Raw genomic sequence first — 13695 nt, forward strand, 5'->3', positions numbered from 1 at the left:
TATGCGGCCGATAGATGTGTAGCAACTGTATAACGTTAGGCCTTTTAGATATAATGAAGTGCCAAGTCGGACTCCGCCGCGATGGCGCTTTGTGGGAAAGGGGCAGGATTTGCCCAGTACACGCCGCACACTCTCCGAAGCAAAGGAGACGTATCTCCGCCTTTTAGCCGCTGGGTGGAGAGCGAGGGGTTTTTATGGAATGATCTCGCATGAAAGAAGCCCCACACCACGAGGGTGGAACTACTCGTTCGGCCCCTGTTCCGTTCAATGCAACCACGTGTTCCTGGCCACATGTCGCACATCTCTTACATTACCACTGCTATACAAATCTTTACCTATACAAATATCTACCGTATAATAGGTACACAAAATTCGTGAGGAAAAGCACGACGAAAGCCTCTCAAATGTTTGAAGACAGACGAAATGACATTGCCTTTAGTTAGCATATATTTTGCTGATCGTTATTCAACATATATAGAATTGACGAACTCCACGATCCCTCATGAAATAATACAGAATTGAAGATTGTTTCTACTTTTTATACTAATAACGAAATGGTAGAATTATATAGAATAGGGCTTCCATAGATATTTGGTTATAGCTCATGTGGTTTTCGTACATGAAGTAATTTCTATCGTATCAGATGAAAGAGAAATGATACTATAACAGTCAAGCCCTATGATCATAGAAGCAACACGATTATATGCCACAACAGAGTAGTAATATGTATAGGAAGAGCAAATCCCTAATTGAAAAAAGCTGCAAATCTCTGTTTTCGTTCCCGCCAACGATATATATTAAGGCACAAGTGTGATCAAATGAATAAGCAAACAGTACAACGGACTAGATCTTTTTACGCCTTTCTGCAGGACGTACGTATTGCTATAATTGTTGCTCTTCTAAAAATTAAACGAGCGTCAAGGTAATATGGTGCTGATGATTGCTGACTTGGCGCCTTAATCAGGAGACTGCGGTGCGCATATTTATATAGGTTTATGGCCATCATACGAGCCTTAACAGGATTAACGATGATTACCTGAAACGCACAATACAGAAGGTCAGATCTAAGGCATTTTATTCTTCTAATATAAATTTGGAATTACGAAGAGAGCACCAGGCATCAAAAATGGTTTGTTAGTATCAGCTTTAACAATCCTTATGAGGACGCTGTTACTATCAACTCAGATATTCTCGTTCCGTTAATGTTAATAACTGCTGCACGATAATCTGATGCGCAGCGTTTTCTACCGATCAAAATTCTATCATATACGCATTATTGCGTTCTATTGATTATGATTGTTTTACAATTTTTCTTGAAACATCACTCGAATTGTAGAATAGCAGTTAACGTCTAGGCCCATTTTATCGGCTGTTATCTACGGTGGTCGTCGTCGTCCTAGAACTATCCGAATGGACATTTGAACGAGGAACAACGAAAGCATGATCATTTCACATGAGGGATAAGGTTTTCATGAAATGGACGGGATCTGGTCCACTCCGCTCCCTGAAACCATTAGCTCTCGGAGCTGTCACTTCGGACTCTACCATTCGTGCTCCCCTCTGAACGGATGGATTTTTATGAGGGGCGGTTAACTCTTTGATGTTTAGCGTTCGGCAACCCCTCCTTACCACAGAACGTAGAAGCCCGTATCAATATTGACCATAACCGATGCTGTTCAATTCAAACCGGCTTAGATTCTACCTATAGGTCATATAATCAAAATGTCCATCACACATGCAAGTGTCTACGGAGACAATTATGTGAAAAGGAGCAAATAAAAATGCTCTTAAAAATTCCTGTACACATAAGAATAAGATTTTGAAAGCATTTACGCAGTGATCTGTTGCCCCATTTTTCTCTAGGTGTTTCTTAAAATTATCAATACTAGCCGCTATGTAGCTTTGGGGCTGTCACTTTTGTCCTTTCGCGTCGCTTCTATGTTTTTGTAGAAGTAAAATTCCAAATGATAACCTCGGCTTATCTCACTCTATTTATGCCACGGCCAAAAAGCGGTATCCTCACGCGCACGGCAACCTGCATAGTTCGGCTCCCCTCATTTGGAGCGGCCTGGTTGGACTCTCATTTCGGTTGTGCATTTCTACCACAACTCTTCAACGAGCCTCAAGCAGACCCAAGTCGATTCTCTTTCATTCCTTCATGATAGATGAGGAGACGATCATGCTAAAACATATATCCGTCGCCGTTGTTTGAGATCAGATCCGCAACCTTTCTTCTGCTCTCCTTTTGCCTTCATCTCTTGCACTTTCTCGCTATATCGCCCGCCATCTTACGGGTCCTAGGCGCTCAGTCGATGCCAAACCAGTCGAGTTGAGTGGACAGACATTCAACACGAAGATAGCGCGATTACACCCAGACGCGCACCATACTTCCAGCTAGTTGACGGGCCATCGAAATTGAGCCCCCCTTTTATGTTACGTTAGGCCCCCATTCTCCCAGTTCGAAACAACCTACCCAATCCATATAGGCAGCCAACAAGATCGAGCCATCTGCAGTAAGATCATCGGTACGTTTTCGACGCTGCTTAATTCGACCTGCACGACCCCGCAGGAGCGAACTTGACGGGCCGTACCGGCAAGGCAACTTGATTCGTCCCTGTGTCTCTCGATCTAGGGCTTCATGTTTCCGTTGCTGGCTGACGGAAAGAGACATGGCAATCCAGATAGCGGTTGCCACGCTATGCATCTCTGACTGCTGCCTCATAAAGCCGTCGCGGCTAATACCGGCCATGCTCCTTCACCAACCAAAACTCGACCTTCCTCATTCTTCCACCATCCGATAAGCCCTCTTAATTCAGACTAACGGCCGGAATTTCATGGGAGACAGAGTTCGTTGACGGACGCCTGGCGGTGCGCTGGTTGCTTGGTTCGTTTGCTCGTCATAAAGGAGGTCACGCGTCACGCGGTGCTCCAATCGTCTTCTATCGTTCACTCGCTATCGCTGCACCGCGACCGCAGAAACGCCATGGAGCGCTCATTTCGGACCAGCGAACCGACGACGCCACAGCGATTCACTTCAGTCACCGAGTGACTTACTTATTCTCTCTGTAAGTTTCCACAGTTTTAATTTTGGCCTTCCCCAACCAGCTCAACCGATTCCTCTCATCTGAAGACAGCATTACTGTCTAATTGAGTGCCATAGTATATACATTATCGCATTGTATCATTTGTTTCCAGTTCGCTTATATATGCGAAAGGGAAACTTTATTTCTAATATCCTAGGAAAAAAAAACACTCGGTTCTTGTCGACGCTCAAAAAGGCTATCTACACCATATATGACTAGAAAGATCATCTATTCCTGTATTGTGACCGCTTTCCTTTCACACGTCACAAATCTATCAAGCCTAGCCTCGCTGTTAACCTCTCTTTTTTGGCCATTTCGAAGAGCCTATACACTCAACGAAGAGGAGCCTAGCAAGTAGGTTGTTGTTAAAGGGCGTTGTGCTAAGGAGCGAGCGCGTCGGCCGAAGGCTTGTTATCCGCTCAAATTGATTTTCCTGCCTCTGACCAAATCAAGGTGGTCACTGAATTTCGATTTGAGCCCAGCAACCCGTTCGCTTTGCCCCGCCGAATCCCTTTCGACTGTTTTGGGTCCTGCCTCTTTTGGTTCATCCTGCTGCAGCCGCTGCATCAGTTGAGGCAAAGAGTGCAGCTGCAGTGACGCTCTATCCTCTGCTATCCTGCGACGGGCACTGAGTCTTCGGAGTTGCTCTATCGCTGAGAACTGTAAGCCAGCGCCAAAGAATGATGGAATGATCAACGGTAAGAAGTGGGAAGTGAAGACCTTCCTCCAACCCTCTCTCTGACCTGCAATTCTGAAGATGCCGTCCGTTTGTTGGCCGGCTCGTTGGAGCGTCCGGCGGCTTGCAGAGGCGACCTGAAGGGTTTACACCTGAAGACTTTGCCCCGCTTGCTGGCTCTCTATTGATCCTCCGATGCTGCGGCTGCTCCTCCGAAGTGCTGTTTGAATTAAACATTTGCAATCAGATTTCACTGAGCCAGCTAGGCAGCCTGGCCGCCCTGAGTAAAAAATCCAATATCGATGAACATTGCGCTCTCTAGGCAGTACATCATCCCAGTACTACGTAGGACTTTTCAAAGAAGACTTAAGTACGATGGACATATGGGTAAGAGTACATACGGCTGCTTACCGAACTCATAAGTGATTTAACGTTTGACTCAAAGGATGCAATCAGCGAGGTCTTCCTTGCTCTATCCCGCCCTATTTGCTGCTTGTCTCCCCTCCAGTCACCTGAGAGCTTTCCTTCTTCGTCTAGGTTGAAATGGCTGAAGAGAGAGAGCAAGGGGGTGAAAAAGAAAAGACTCCGTTCCCGGTACATATCTCGTCTCTGGATGGCCGGCTACCATCCCGTTGCACTCCCGGTAAAGTAACGCGTCCCTATATTCCCGTCCCGTGGCTTAGGGCCTGGCCTGACTATCGCTGCTTAACGACGATACGAAGCCAGTGTCTCGTGGCTTGTGTTTAGTTGCGTTGCCGGATTGTCTTGAACCCCATCTGTGGCACATCTGGCACATCGGCCATTTTAGTCGTCCCTTATCGATTTCGGAGCAGAAGATGGCTAAGGAGGACTTCGCCGCCGTCGTAGCAGGGAACCGAACGTAGTGGTCAGACGAAGCCGTTCTTGCTACTGCTGCTCTTGTGACGCCTGCTGATTCAGGACCAAGATTTGAACAAGATACCTCCTGCTCAAACAGGACGAGACGGATTGTTGCAATCAGCGACTTTGTCTGCTCAGTACTAGTCGTGCCCGTAACATTAAAGGGGCAACCATGTTAAGGCTGATTTTTGAACGTTCGAAGAAGAACTCTACCTACCTGACGCAAGACGGCGCTGAGGTGTTTGAGATTTCCCGACTCAGTCGATAAGAGGTAAATAGCAATAGGCTGAGGTGTGTGCGTGAGCGTAGCGGGGATGCGAGACGGATTGATCTCGCCATACCGTGTGGATAGAACGCCCGACCCAATCTTCCGCAAGAGAGATTTTTGATTTCCGAATCCGTCGAGGTCGCCGCCTTTGCTTCTGCCTTAGCTACTCCAGTAACGCCACCTCCTTGTGGCTAAGTGGTTGATCACTTGACCGGCTACGCGGACTCGATCCCACTTTGCTGCACTCCGTCGGTTTCGCCAGTGTAAGCCTGGCGATGCAGGCCATCCTGAGTGGTCCGATAGTCCATTCTCGCACTTGGCCGCCACCGAGTTATCTTGCTCGTGCCAAACAGTAGCACCGCCACCACTATGACCGCGACCACGAGCAGTTTCGTCAGCCGAGTGACTCCACTCGGAGAGGAAGATCGACGTGGTTGGCATGCGAAGTGCCTTGTTGCTTGCTCGTGCAGTTGGAACGCTGAGCAGAGCTAGGAAGATAGCAAGCGAGCGGGCGATGATCACAGTTGAACTATCGTTACGCTACTGGGGAAGAGATAGGAAAAAAAGAAGACTCTCGACAGACCGGGCGTGGGTACAGGGTGTTAGTGCACAGTGTACCACATGCGTCGTGTGGCGAGCACCACCATCTATGCTACTTTGCGTTTTTACCGAGCCTACCCGTCCGTCCCGGGTCCGGCTGTCTTATGGTCTATGGCCACTCTTGCTGCTGGCCGGCCGGCAAGCCGGCGAGAGCTAATTGTAGCCCGGTTGTCTGGCGGATATTGAAGGCAATGCAGACGTGAGGATGGCATCGAACTTTTCTCGCTGGCTCAACGCCGGGCTTTCGGTTGGTTGTAGCGGAGCTACGCTATTGCAATGTGCACCACTTCTTCCCCGTTTCCCGCCGCCAGTCGCTGTAGAAACAGCGGCAAAAGCAGTTGGTCTGTAATACGGGCAAACGGACGCGGTACGGTGCGCTGCCCAGCAGGGCGCACGCTGTTGCTGCGGCAGAAGTGCTGTGAAGAACGTGGCCATGTGTGTCTGCCCATTGCACTCAGTTGAGGCGTGCTACTGAACGTGCCACGGGTGAAAACTGCTTTCTTGACTGGTGAGCGACTGGCTGGATAGCTGTCGGTAGCCGTCTTCGTACTTCAGATGCTGAGCTTCCTGTGCTATGCGGACACGCCACTGCAATGCTAAGTTTACCTTAACGCAGCAGCGGCGTCATTGCGTATCTGAAATCTCTCAATCTGCTCAGTAAGTTTTAGTAGTGATCCGAGCGCTGCATAAAGACGTCCTGATCAAATTACACCGAGGGCCAATACGTATATATATATGTAGAAATGGTCGGCACGTTAGAAACGTTAGCCAAATGGAGATACACAAATGCTTGATCCTAATTCATTGAGAAATTTGAGAGTTTGCTTAAAAATATATAGATGATTAACCAATTAATTGAAAAATCTGATAGTAAACGTTCAAAATCAAGCTAGTGCTCCCCCTCCATCTTGCATCTAAATAAAAAACGGAAAATAGATTATTTCATTTCCCGTTTTTTGCAGTCATTGAAGATAATAGATAATAAGAACTTAAATATAAGCAGGTGGTACACTAACTCCCATTGGACAAATAACCTTTGTATTATTATTATGCATTAACCAGAAATTACTATTACATCATAATAGTATTACATAGTGTACAAATAGTATACAGCAAAAAGTATTCATAAATCATAATCACGTACTGACAAAGTATAATTAGGAAAACTGATTGACTTGTAACTTTACGATAACTATAAATACCAGACCGCAAGTATTTGACCGATAAATGGTGTCGGTAGCGAGATCACTGCGCTATAGTCTTCAGCGCTTCAACGCCTGTTCGCAGAATAGGATCTCTCTCCCGCTACCCCCTTTCCTGTCTGTAACCCTGTTCGTCTGCGTGCGTGGCTGCCCCTGTATCCTTCTCTCCGTCGACCTCTCCTTCGGTACCTTCCTAGGAACAGAGAAGAAATCGACGGCAGAGCGTACGTGGGCGGCCGGTGCAGCTGCTTTTCGTTGCTCCTTTGCAGATCCTATGAGGCTTGGTGCGGCGGCCTGCCCTAGCGCCTATTACTGTGGCTACGTTAGTCCGGCAGTAATCTGCGTGATCTGTGGCCCTGCTAAAAGCAGCAGCAGTGGTCGTAATATAGTATAAAAGCTGGCAATTAATGCTCACTCGTTCCGGTGGCGGAACTAGATTCAGTGGGATAGCCGGGCTGGGACTATTCTACTGCTCAGTCTACCGGGCAACGTCTTTAGAAAGCAGCTGAGGGGAGAAAGAGACTGGTGAGTGGGGGGTGGGGTGTGACCGCAATTGAACGAAACCACAAAAGGAAGCAGATCATCATCGTTCGTGCTACCTTTTGTTCGTGAGGGGCCAACCCCGCGGTCCAGTTGGCTGTTCGACCACTGCCATTACTAAGAGCGTCTATACACTCAGACGGATCACTCAAAGCTGTTCAAGCATATGTCAAGCATTGTGTCTAACATTGAGGAACAATGAGAGGCGTCTGAGCGTTGTTTCAATTGAGCGCCATGAACAAAGGTTGTCGATCAGCAGCAGGCGGTAGAGGTTTTTTACAAATTGGACAATTTAAATGTATCATGCATCAAATACAAATAATAATACTAAATCTATATAGTAGACACAATATCAGATAGTAGCCGTTGAACGAGTTTACTATACCAAATCTACTACTATACTATGAAAACTCATGTTTTTAATCTACCTAAACACACGTTATTGTGGTAGATACCCTTAGTTATTATGTGGAGTTAATTATCTATACTGAATAATAATATATTGTTATTAGTACGACAAATGCGCATTTATATACATATATATATAAGCCCAGCGGACTGACCCTAAGTGATCCTTCTTTCTTACTGTGGTAAAGTGCTTAAGGCTAGTGGCTAGGAGAGTGCCTAGCACGTGAGAAGGCCATTGCCTTGAGAAGGAAGTATTGATTAACGGATCCACTGCCGAAAAAAGGTTCACGCTTCATACATAGGGAAGGCTAGCGGAAGAAACAGCATAGTGTCTCTCTTCTTTCTTTCCTGAGCCATGTTTTCCTTATCCTGGTTCGTCCTGTACCTGGTTAATTGTCGCATTTTCGGAATGCTTTGGTAAGCGCTTTTCATTTAAGGCGTTTTAGGGCCAGCCAGGTACAGCCATAGAGAACTGAAGGGGTTGCCGAGTTCGGTATGGGGCAAAAACGTTCTTTTCAATATATTGTTCTTATGACCTGTCATCATTTGATTCGAATTGAAAAGCTGGTAAATCCTAGCCACAAGCGTTTCGGTCATAATCATAGTATTGTGGCTTCCACTCCATTGTAAACACCTTAATCGCTAGCGTAACCACTAGTTATAATTATAAGCTGCGTATACATAAATGAGCATTAAACCTATTTAATTCGCAACGGAGTGATTCTATTACTTTCTATGATCAATCTATCCCTATCTCGGTATTAGAAGCCTACTACGCTCTATCAGTCATTATCACCCTTACCATCTTTCTGTTCTCTCCCTCCTCAATCGCCAGCCGTATTCACACTTACGGTGTCGCTGGCTGGCTGGCTGGCTGGCTGCCTGCTACAGACCGGAGGAAAGGGGGCAAAGGGATTTTGTAATAGACCGCTTCGCGTCGACAGCTCGTTGCCCATCCAGTCAATTCTACTCTACCAAATACCACTAAACGTCAAACAAGTGTTTCCGAAAGCAGGCGGCAATGACACGTCCTGCATCAACCGCTCTGACACGTTTTCGAAAGCTGTTCGGAAACATGACCAGATGCGCCGTCATTGGAATGATACATGTCAAGGCGTTGCCAGGTTCTCCGTTGAACAACAGCGCTATCAACGAGATTGTGGAACATAGTATAGACGAGGCCCGGCTCTATCGTGATTGTGAGGTCGACGGAGTGCTTGTGGAGAACATGCACGATACGCCGTATACACTGAATGAATGTCCTGCGATAACGGCTTGCATGACCCGTGTATGCCAAAGCGTTCGTGAAACGGTGGGACCTAATTTGGCTTGCGGAGTACAAATTCTAGCGGCTAACAATCGAGCCGCTTTAGCTGTAGCGGCCGCGACAAATTTCAATTTTATACGTGCTGAAGGTTTTGTATTTAGCCATTTTGCCGATGAAGGCCTGATCAATGCTTGCGCTGGTGATCTGCTTCGATACCGTAAATCGCTAGAATGTTTTGCCGAGAACGTGGCGATCTTCTGTGATATTAAAAAGAAACATTCCGCTCATGCTATCACCGCCGATGTGTCGATTGCTGACATGGCACGCAATGCCGATTTTTTTTTAGCGGATGGCTTAATTGTGACTGGAAACTCTACAGGAGCAGAACCCAATGAACGAGACATAGGTGAGGTCGCTCTTGCCGTGCCTCATCAACCTGTAATTCTTGGATCTGGCGTCACTGCCGATAACGTTACTAGACTGACTAAGGCCTGTCATGGTGTTATAGTGGGCTCACATTTTAAACAGAACGGCCACTGGACCGGCTTGCTAGACGAAGCGAAAATTCGGTCGTTTATGAAGCGTTTGAAAACGAATGTATCCTAAATCAAAAATAACTACAATCCCTTACGTATCACATATATCGAGCGCGGCATAAGGCATATATATATATGTATATATATATCTAGATTGAAACTAAATAATCGCATTAGTGCCAATAAAGTATCTAAATTATAATAACTTTAAAGTGATTATTAATTTTTCGGTATATGTTTATAAATATTAGTAGCCAATGAAAATTTCACTTGGCACCGTAGAACGTTACCTTTTGCAAAATATAAATGCTGCAGATGCTCCTGTCGATTTGCCACGTTTTTACAATAATTGTGTCTATTATAGACCCTACCACTACCCCAGCTGATAATTCGCGGCCTTTTACCCACACTAATAACGTAATCCGACACAAGCAGAAGATGATTAACAAGCAAGAAGCCCCACGTTACACGAATAAAAGCCAGGTCCAAAGTAGAATACGTACCCCAAGTAATTACCTACTACTCTAGGGACAAGTGTGCCCAACTAGTGTTTTTAGCGTCAGCCTCTTTTCCGTAGCTGTAATGCGCGGATTCGTCTATAGCGTACTGACGTAATTGAAATCATCTCGCGATTTTGTTTAACTGATACTTATCTATCTATTTTGCCTCATTAACCACTATACTGTTTTAGTCTACACCCGTAGTCGGGTGGTAAATGCGAACTGTTTTTACCAATTAGCTGACCTTGTTTGTTTTAGTTGTGTCTCATCATGCATTAATAAATGCACGTCGTCTATGGGAGACAGATATCTGATCGGGATGAGATCTTCAGCGGAAAGAGGCACTATTGGCCTAGTACATAGTAGCAACGGCAACAAGAGGTTGCCTGTTGGGGAACGCACTTTTCTGATCGGGTCGAATCCGCTTCGGGATAATCCCGGAAATCTAAGATAGTAACAAATCAAGGCGATGAGTGGCAACTATCGTTCGTTCGGCACACAATAGTAAGCATCTAAGCAAGCTAGCAAGAGAGTAAGTGAACTCCTCATTGATAATACCATGACCACCAGCAGCGGCGGCAACAGTAGCAGGGATATTATACTCCCGTGTGGATGTCCTGCTGAGTACCTTGTTGTCCTTTAGTCGGTGCTTCTTGGCCTCGTTCCGTTGCTGGTCCTGCTGCTGGCTTCTGATTCTTGTCCCCTGCGTCTTCGCTCGCTAAACAATGCAAGACACGATGCAACGCTGGTTCTCCGCATTGGTGAGAGAAGTGGAGCATGTTAGTCGGTGGATCAAGCTGGGGACACAGTAACAGAGGACGGAAAGAGCCGATCGTGATAACGGCGTCAGCGAGCATGTTGCAGCTTCTTTTGCCGGCGGACCTGTAACCGTCCGACTGCGATCACCGATTCCGCGACTCCGTATGCAGCACAAGCCAGAACACGCTTTACAAAGCAGCACAAGGCCCAATACGCAGTAAGCACATGGAAACAGGCAGCCAAGCCTTACGAGCCTAGAGCCGATGCATCGAGTTAGAGGGACGACGAATCGTGTAGGCGGTAGTGTGGATTCCCGTTCCCGAGCCTGAGCCAGCCAGGATCTGTTTGCTGCTTTTGCCCACGCTTGCCGGAAGCGAACACTGCTAGCAGTACCTCGTATTTACGCAGGGAAAGGGGTTACCACGTCCGAAGGTGGCCCGATGGGCTCCTGTCGGGACTTGGGTCGGCCGGATAGTGGATAGCGGCAGCCGGAGCAGGGGTTAAGAGAGGTTAGTCTGCGGCCCAGCAGCACTAGCAGTAATGTGACGGCAGGGCAGAACGAGCGCGTGAGCCGATAATTTGCTATGCTGCAGTTGCTAGTGCTACTGCTGTCTGTGCTGTTTACCCATTGATAGGGGAAAGGGGTGCGAGAAGAGAGAGCGGGAGGAGCGCGGAAGGAAAGTAAGAAAAAAGGGTTGGTACAGGGAGAGTGAAAACGAGAACGTATGAGAGAAATACAGAGGTCGGGGAAAACTGGCGGACCCGTCGACGTCATGTGCACTATATACTACCATATAACTCGTTGATGCAGCTAGGAATCAGTTAGCGGCACATCCACCGTCAGCCACCAGCCAAAGGGGCCGCCACCATCAGCAACGCCAAAGCTGCATGCATACAGCTCGATCCGTTGAGCTCGTTCAGATGAGTTGGTTGGGTCATGGAAGCTGCTGTTACGGCCTATGATACTGTTGTTGCTGCTTGGCAGCCCCTGCGAGCAGTCAGGCTGAGGCCAGCTAGCAGCGTTTTAGCCCCAGCACAAATACAAGTGAATGTTACAAGCGAAAGCGAGCTGAGCAGCCCGGTTCAGTTCTTCGGATTCTGCTACTCCTGCGTTAGCCCAATGGCGTTAAATGCCGGTCGCTTGACTCGTTGTGGCTGTTCCATCCATGATGCCATTCGAGGGAACAGGCAACTTCCGCTGATGGCGGAAACGCAACACGATTCCTGCCGTAGCATTTAGGTTGATTCGCTTGATTCTACCGCTGGTGCTGTGGCCTCCTCGTTCTTCGCGTGTAGTGTTGTTGTTGTTGTTGTGTGTTTATGATTAAGGCCAGCTCTGCGCTGCAGGGCAAAGTCCCTTCTTGGTTCAGACCCTATGACATACCCATCCCCATAGCACACTTCCATGCGCCGCCCTTTCCCCGTATCCTTAACACCATCAACTGCCGGCACTAGTGTGACAGCTGAAACAGCAACAGCACTAGTAAGCACCGACAGCCGATACTGACAACATTTACAGGAAGTGCCGGTGCCGCTAACATTTCACCGCTTACTGTCCTTTCGAGAGAGCCACAGACATTGGTATCATCTAAGCGTCTCCGTACCGATGGTTGGGCAGTTCACGATCTTCTCGAAGCTTCGAATTGTCAAAAGAGAATAGAAAAATTCAATAAGATGATTTGTGTCCCCATTCAGGTTTAATTCAATGGAAATACAATATAGATAAATAGTATACGTGCTATAGTAATGCAGCTTTAGGTACAGTATACAGAAACATTATGCATTAAAGAGAAGTCGATAACTTAAAAGATTCACGCCTCCAGTGTGGATTTTCGAGAGAAGGTAATGATCTCGATGATTACGATACAGAACTATCTGTGATTTTGCATTACATCAACGCTAGCACGATCTGTGCGCACTTTGACGGTTCGTTTGGATTCGTCGCTCGGCGGTATGGCACAATGAGCCTAGGACATTGGTAGTACGGCTTGGCGACAAGCAATTTATTCGCGGAGCTGTACGTACATACGCTAACACAATCCTTTGGTATACGTACATGCAGCAGTATTACGGACTACGTAGACTGCGGCAACTCGCACTAGCCGCAGTACGAACAGGAAAAGCGCTTAACTTCGTTACGAAGCGAGGAATGAGCAAGCCAACGCTTGCAACGTCGTCCGAGGGGCAAAACATACCTTACATGTTTCAGTCCGCGCCCCCTGGTCCTGTCGTTCTCTGACCCACTCGCTCAGCCGCTCCAAGTAAATGAAAACTGTTTAGTTTTCGGGTGTAGCAGTCTGTAAGCGCATCTCTTCCTTGTCGGTGTTTTCTATGAATTTCTGACACTCTCTATCTTTTTCTTTTCGTGCGAGCACGAGTTTTGCTGTTTGTTTGCCTTTTGTTGCGTAAAACACGCTGTTCGGTAACAGCGTTCCCCTTGTGTGTGGCTCTCTGTAGTCGCGCGAATCGACACCAGTCAGAGAACAGCCAGCTGTTCCACCGTTATCTCGCTAGAACTCTCTATTTTACGTTTAGCCTTCGAGATAAGACAGCCGCCAGCCGCTTACCCGTCTGGCTGCTGCACGAACGCGCGGATGTATCCAAATATTAATGACTCTTCCTGCAGACGACGCGTTGTGTATTGTTTTCCCTGGCCCCGTTAAACCTGGCCTCACTGGGGGGTTTTCTCATACAACCTTTTTTATCAGGAAAAAGAAAAATTAATTAGTAATTTAGAATTCTACGCTCTTTCTTGTCCCGATGTGTTTTGCGCAATGGGCAGGCAGCATTAAAAGAATGGCACAAATTTATTTTACACAAAAAATAGTAATAAACTGCCGAGCAAGTTCCGTGCTATCTCGATTTGAATTGTGACCATAACCGCGTTCTACGGAGCTTAGAAATCGATTAAAAAAAAAAAAAATTAGCCAGGTTTCAAACAGCAAAGCGTATCAGCTGCTTTTTTACTGAGAAATAG

The 13695-nt window shown here is 46.9% G+C and overlaps 1 protein-coding gene and 1 long non-coding RNA gene across 2 annotated transcripts; one reads left to right on the forward strand and one right to left on the reverse strand.

The window, feature by feature from the left end:
* Positions 1 to 424: 424 nt before the first annotated feature.
* LOC147751768 (uncharacterized) lies at positions 425 to 11298 on the reverse strand. Its single transcript, XR_015315948.1, has 2 exons — positions 10588 to 11298; positions 425 to 1036 (listed from the first exon to the last, which is right to left on the reverse strand). It is a non-coding gene; the product is annotated as an uncharacterized LOC147751768 (long non-coding RNA).
* On the forward strand, positions 8505 to 9671 carry LOC111273099 (uncharacterized protein F13E9.13, mitochondrial). The gene has a single exon (XM_022854788.2). The coding sequence runs from the start codon at positions 8678 to 8680 to the stop codon at positions 9527 to 9529; it is 852 nt and encodes a 283-aa protein (XP_022710523.1). The 5' UTR covers positions 8505 to 8677; the 3' UTR covers positions 9530 to 9671.
* Positions 11299 to 13695: the final 2397 nt, after the last annotated feature.

Source organism: Varroa jacobsoni, unplaced genomic scaffold (genome assembly GCF_002532875.2).
Source record: "Varroa jacobsoni isolate VJ856 unplaced genomic scaffold, vjacob_1.0 contig04765, whole genome shotgun sequence".
Lineage (NCBI taxonomy): Eukaryota > Metazoa > Arthropoda > Arachnida > Mesostigmata > Varroidae > Varroa > Varroa jacobsoni.